The sequence below is a fragment of the Ceratosolen solmsi genome, unplaced genomic scaffold (assembly GCF_000503995.2).
Source record: "Ceratosolen solmsi marchali unplaced genomic scaffold, CerSol_1.0 scaffold11, whole genome shotgun sequence".
NCBI classification, from domain to species: domain Eukaryota; kingdom Metazoa; phylum Arthropoda; class Insecta; order Hymenoptera; family Agaonidae; genus Ceratosolen; species Ceratosolen solmsi.
In genome coordinates, this window is record NW_011948416.1 from 10088695 (window position 1) to 10095205 (window position 6511).

At 36.0% G+C, this 6511-nt stretch overlaps 2 protein-coding genes across 2 annotated transcripts in view; one reads left to right on the top strand and one right to left on the bottom strand.

Moving 5' to 3' along the window:
- The window catches only part of LOC105359509 (ribonuclease H2 subunit C), a 5472-nt gene extending 4764 nt beyond the window's left edge, over positions 1–708 (top strand). The window contains exons 2-4 of the mRNA XM_011496123.1: positions 5–124; positions 311–543; positions 621–708. Coding sequence (XP_011494425.1) covers positions 5–124; positions 311–543; positions 621–656 — 389 coding nt within the window. The 3' untranslated portion in view covers positions 657–708. The remainder of the gene's footprint in view (positions 1–4; positions 125–310; positions 544–620) is intronic.
- Positions 709–2614: 1906 nt separating this feature from the next.
- Positions 2615–6511, bottom strand: LOC105359313 (transmembrane channel-like protein 7). Its single transcript, XM_011495878.1, has 4 exons — positions 5766–6511; positions 5167–5414; positions 4337–5011; positions 2615–3864 (listed from the first exon to the last, which is right to left on the bottom strand). The coding sequence occupies exons 1-4, from the start codon at positions 5944–5946 to the stop codon at positions 2644–2646; spliced, it is 2325 nt and encodes a 774-aa protein (XP_011494180.1). The 5' UTR covers positions 5947–6511; the 3' UTR covers positions 2615–2643.

Below are 6511 nucleotides of genomic sequence, written 5' to 3' on the forward strand. Positions count from 1 at the left end.
AAAGAAAACTTGTCGGAAACGAAAAATCCTGTACTTCACTCGATGCCGTGTAAAATTTATGCCGACGATAATGCCAATGTTAACACGTATTTTAAATCTTATATCAAGAATATCGATGATGAGAGTAAGTTTTACAAATTATTTGAGATACTTTTGAAATAAAAATTTGTTCCTATTATTCGTTATTATATTATTCATCATTCATACAGTTTGCGATGTTAATTATTAAGCATTTTTTGTTTTTAGGTTAAAGTAGCATTTTGGTAATAAAAATTCTTAACATTTAATCAAGAAATTGATTTATTTTCAGATTTCAAATCATCGTTCAGGGGTTATCCACTTCAAGGAAAAAAGATTTCCGTACCTAAAGGATATATGGGAGTAACGTTCTTTGAATATAAGAAGCCAGAAACCGATGAGACGGAGCGTAACATTTATGCAACAGGTACATTTACAGAATTTACATATTGGAATTATGACAAGATACCATCGAAGAACGACGCCCTTATATCTGCACTCGATTGGGTAGATATTGCAGAAGCGGTATGTATATTTTTATAGTAAAAATAATTATCCCATATTTTATTTCGTGTAATTACGTAGACATTATTTTATTGCAGTTACATTCGACTGAAAATGAAACTACATCGAGTTAACGGATAAATAAATATAGACTCTCGTTTATAGATAATAATTTTTTATTTCTTACCTGTTAATTATAATTATAAAATTTTTATGAATTGTACATAATATTTTCAAATATATTTTTATAAATTGCAATTAAACGTATATTAAAAATTGTTTAAAAATAAAAGAAAATCGAGTATACAATTTTCATTATGCCAAGACATATATCTTTATGTAAATTGTTTATAAGTATATGCTAATAATGTGACAAATTAATGTATTTGCGCCAGTCCCTTTGACATATTGAAAAATGTCACCAGCATATATATATTATCACTTAAACGGCCTACAAATTATGACTACTCACAGCATTATCGGACAATGAATCGTATATACCAAAGATAATATGTATAGATCGAATTCAAATAATTGGTACTTGTGCATATTTTGCTTGTTTTACAAATCCACTTGTAAGCTCAACTATTAATATTAGACCGATTTTCTTTCCTCTCTACATATCACTTACCTTTACAATTTCTATATTTACACTATAAAGCACAAAGAAACATTTACACCGATATCAGCATGCTATTGGCAATCCTTTTATAAATTTATGACTGAATTAATTGGACAGCGAATATAACAAATACTGTCATGCAAATAATTTATTGATTTTACGCAGTGCTATAACAAAAATACATAAATTCGAAATTTCTTTTTATACTAAATGATAAATAAGCTCAATTTATAGGCTACGGTTTCGACAACAATGCTAACGAAATACAAACACTATTTCGATTCAATTATATCCATAAAATTACCCCCAAAATACCCTTGATCTCGGTAAATACTTTCCAACAATTATATAATCACTTGTAAACTGCATAAAAATAACATTAATTATAGCACTGGCAGGTAAATCAATCGTTGAGTTACGAACAGGAAACTTAATAGTAATATTAGCAGTGTACAAATGTGCTGCATATCTTAAGTAATATAAAAGATTCCAAAACGCATAAAGATTAAAGTGTCACAATGTATTATTACAGTCTTATTTTATATATATTATTTTTACTAAAACATAATGAATACTGATTTGCTTGGAAAAATTATTCCAAATTTCAAATGTTGTTGAAATAAATATATAAATGTCTACACATTCTTTTAAATATAAACATTTTTTATATACATGTATAAATATTCCAAGTTTCTATTATACATTTACTAAAAAATGCTTTTCAAAATTCATCCCTAGTTTATAACAATGTTGATTTTTATTTTAAAAGAAAAGAGAAGCAAAAATAAGATATGGTAATATTTGAACTTTGTTTATAATGGAAATCACATCATAAAATAAATATTTCAACCCTTAAGAAAATAAATGCACATGATAGAGAGAGAAAAACGAGCAAAAAAAAAAAAGAAGAGAAATACCCCTTTCCATTGTCATTTTTCCCTCTTCTTTCCTTTTTTCATTGTCTTTTGTTTATTTTTTCGTTTTTTTTTTCCTTTCCTTTACTTTTTTGTAAACTGTATAAAACTCTAAATTTGCTTTCATTCTCTCGTCGAAAAATACTTTCAAAACAAAGGTATTAATATTAAATTCCTAATTAAATTTAAATGCTTTATAAAACAATGAGATTAATATCGTATAATTATGAATTTATAATAGTCAAATCATTAATTAAATATTATAAAGTCTTATAAAACAGTTTAAGCCTAATATTTAAATAATTAATACAATCCTAACTTAATTTTAAAGTCTTTTTCAAAGATTTTTCCCCGTACCTAACTTAAATTATAATTTTTTTAAAAATGACTAGCTTAAAAAATCTAAGTATGTCATTTAACTATCAAACAGTAGACAGAGTGAATGCATTCTGCTTATATATATATACATAATTTGAAGAAAGAAAGAGAGAGAGAGAGAGAGAGAGAGAGAGAGAGAGAGAGAGAGAGAGAGAGAGAAAAGAAAAAAAAGAAAGAAAGAGAGAAAGAATAAGAGAGAACAGAAATTTATGTAAAGTCATTGTGATCCTGATGGTATTTGGTCTGCTCTTGTTGCTGCTTGATAAAAGCACTCAGTCTATTTAATAAAAATTGTTTATCGTGACCCTCCAATACCAATTGATTTTTTAAAACTGCTACCATATTCTTATTGGCCATTGACACAGCGTAATAATAATAAAGCAATAGAGTAAGCGCCAAAAAGGCTGGAACACCAAATCCCGCTGTGCTGAGAAAAGACAAAACAGAGCGTAGCCAAATGGGCAGCTGAGAGAATGTAGCCACTATGAGACTCCAGGACGTATCGAGACCTTTTAAAGGTCCGCAGGCCTTTGATGGACTTACCTTCACGATAGAATAGCCAATTGGAATGGAAATAAGTACATAACAGACCAATAATATGAGCATAAATAACGAATGAGCTCTGCTCGCTCGATAAATATTATTAGAGGGCTTACAGTTTACAAGGCAAGCGAATTTCTTAATATAAAACAGTACGAAGGAGCCTATTATGGCGAACAAAGGTAGGAAGGGCACGAAAAACGTACCTAACCAGCAGATTGTCTGTAAATAAACAATATCCAAGACGTGCTTCGACAAATCAAATTCCTGCTGGCCTACGTATCTTAAAAATTTACTCTCCGAATGCTTGCCTATGAAAGATCTTGGGAAATTAATAAAGAATGTCATAAAGAAATGGCCAATGAGATCGGTAAGGTAAAGCTTCAGAAATTGCTGGCCCACAAAGGTTTCCCAACATAAAGGACGCAGGGAGCTGGTGCACTCGTCCTCGTCGACATCCTTAACAATTCTAATATAGAAACTGCTGAGTAAGACTGCTAGTGACGCTAGCCTCAAGAATATAGTACGAAACAAATTAAGCCTAATGACGAAGGGAGGACTGTAGTTCTCAAGGCTAATCAAATGGCGAAACAAAACAGGCACAATGATATTTAATAAAACTATACTGATGTAAGGCAGAAACTCGAAGAATATCTGGTCAATCGTATCGATTGTCATGTCGTTCGAGCTCGGTTGATCCATGGCTTTGCCTTCTGAGTAGGCCCGATCGAAGGAGAAGCGAATGATATAAAAGATGAAGATCCCACAAGAGCACAATATAAGGAGCACGAGGACATTGACGAAGATGCGTATCATACACAGCTTGAATTTCTCCTCCCTCGTGCGATTCTGACGTTCCTCCTCAAATCTCTCGGACTCCAGCGAAACCTTCACATTAAGAAAACAACTAGTTAATAATGATAATGTTATTTAAAATTCAATTATTATTGTCAATATTAAATGGTTATTAAGCAGCTACGTATTTTCAATGCTTTTCTCTCTTTATTCTCTTTTTCTCATGTGTCGCAAATTTTCCAATGGATATATGTTTCAGCATGACATTAACGAACGAAATTTTTCCTTTGATTTGATATTATTTACTTTAATTTACTTTAATTTACTTTAATTTGTAATTTGTGGAGGCGATGCAAATTTTGCTCATCTGCCAATTGCTCCTGAAATTTGAGCTTCACTTTTACCGTAAAACCATATTTAATACAAAACTGCTTGTCTACCAGATATCTTTTGCTAAGCTCTTGAAAATACCAAGAAATAAAATAGAAAATTTCTTCTATCGTCTCATCAATGACGTTATAATAATTAAAATAGCAATATCGCATGATAAAATACTGTGGGCTACCTTTATTTCCGTGTACAGCGCCTTGTGCTTCATTTCCGAAGCCTTTTCATTATTGACGCAGTAGTCCCATCCACCAAACACAAGATTGCAGTAACGATAAAACTGTCCCTCGCCTTCCACGACTCTCTCGCGAAATCCTTTAACTGCCGATCTGATTATTGCTACGAAACTCGCTATGAAAATCGTCGACATAACGGAAACGTAAGCCAATGGGAGATTGTAACGAAAGTTACCCTCTCTATTTATATAGGTGGAAGAAGAATAAGCCCCGTAAAATAAAAGACTGTACTCAAAGAGATTGTTGCCTTGAAAGAAATTCATGAAAGTCTGGAAATCTTGAGATTTGTTCCAATACAATTCCGGACAGCATATAGTGTTAGTGTCGTTGATGGAAATGCATGTCTCGTTTCTTGGAACATCCAAGAGTATCGTGGGCAGGATTAGGAAGACTAATACGATGACGAATAGGCCCAGATTTAAGAAGAGGATCCATTTGATGAATAGAAAGTAGGCCACTATGCCCATGCCCAAGTTGCCACCAATTCTTTTCAGACTCGTACTCCAGAGCTCTAGCTTCGAGTAGGCTTCTTTCGCCCTTACACGGAACGTCTGCCATGCTTTTCTGCGTTGCCACTTGAGCTGATCGAAGCCCTGCAGTCGCAGCTTCGTCGCACTCTAAAATACACCATGTATATTAGTATCTTTGTGCATGAATCAACGCAAGTTTTTCATTTCTGTTTATCGTGGCCCATATTGCAAAACATTGTCCCTTAAGTAAGGGACATTTACTATTACTACTTCTATAAATTTTAAGTTAGAAGAGCCGGTACCTGTAACTGATTTTTTAGTTGAATTTTTTGAGCCATACAAACGGGCATTGCCTTGATTTGCATAATTTCCTCCCACGTGCGCTCTTCGTTGGATAGATTTTCAGAGAGATCCGGTAGCATGGACACAGCAGCGTCTTGAATATTCGTCGACATTCGCCTCACGGTGTTTGTTGCATATCTGGAACGAGTGCTCGTACGTCTTCTCAAAGTAGTGCGTGGTTCGTGCCTCACTCGTTTAGTAGTTGTGGCTAAATAACAAAGGCATATTATAATATCGCTCTTTCACGGCAACATTGTTGCACTCGTGAAATATCAAAATTCACATAAAACTTTTATAATCCAAATATCGTATAAGTAAATGAATTAAAAAAAGTATATTTAAGCCCTATCGATTCTTTCTAATCTATCAGCCGACTCTATTCCATGCAACTTCAATATCGTCTAAGCCCTTATCTGCCAAATTTGTTATTCATTTCATTCATTAAGCTACAAAACTGCCCCTAAGCCCAACCAAGTTAAGCGACAAGTTTATCCAGCTAGACATTGCACGAGCTAAACACAATTTTAACTCTATCCGAGTCTCCAACTCCAAAACTTACCAACGCGTGACTTTTTACTAGGCAACAAAGTAGCTATATGCGAAGGATCTCTCTGCAACGCTTGCTGCAGATCAGCCTCGATGGCAGCTGCCGGATAGCTCTCCTGGTAAAACTCTGCACCAGCTTCCTCCCAACCGTGGCCACGGTCCCCGGACCGCTTCTTCCTCTCGCCCCCTGACATCCCCGATACCGCCACTTATACCGCAAATCACCAACTCGGACCAGTGCCGACGCCACTGCTCTTCCTACAGCACTCGCAAGCTGGGGCGAGCCTGAAGGAGGCTCATCCTCGGCCCCGCCAGCCCCAGTCCTCCCGCTCGCTCAACCTAAAACGAAGAAAGGCCGAGGAGCCTCGAGACGAACGAATTCGCGCCAACGAATCTAACCAGCGGAAAGAGCGTCAGTGGGTTGGAATCCGGGCGACGGTAATCGCGAGTCTCTCCTCAGGATCGGAGAGGAGATAGGGAGCTTTCTCGCTTGTGCGGCACTGCATCGTCGCTCGGCGCGATACCGAGGCAACGGAAACGAGCTAGCACCTTTCAATAATCTTGGCACGCGCGATCCCGACGCCTCCTCATCTTCCTCGCCCCCGACGAGCACGACTGCCGCTGGCTACGATGGCTGGATCGAACGCAATCAATTGGCAATGGCGCGCAAAACACCACCGCAGAACACCAGGCCTTAATGCAACACGTTCCGGAACTACGTCCGTAGCTCGGCCGACGACGGAGACGTCAAGTCAAGTC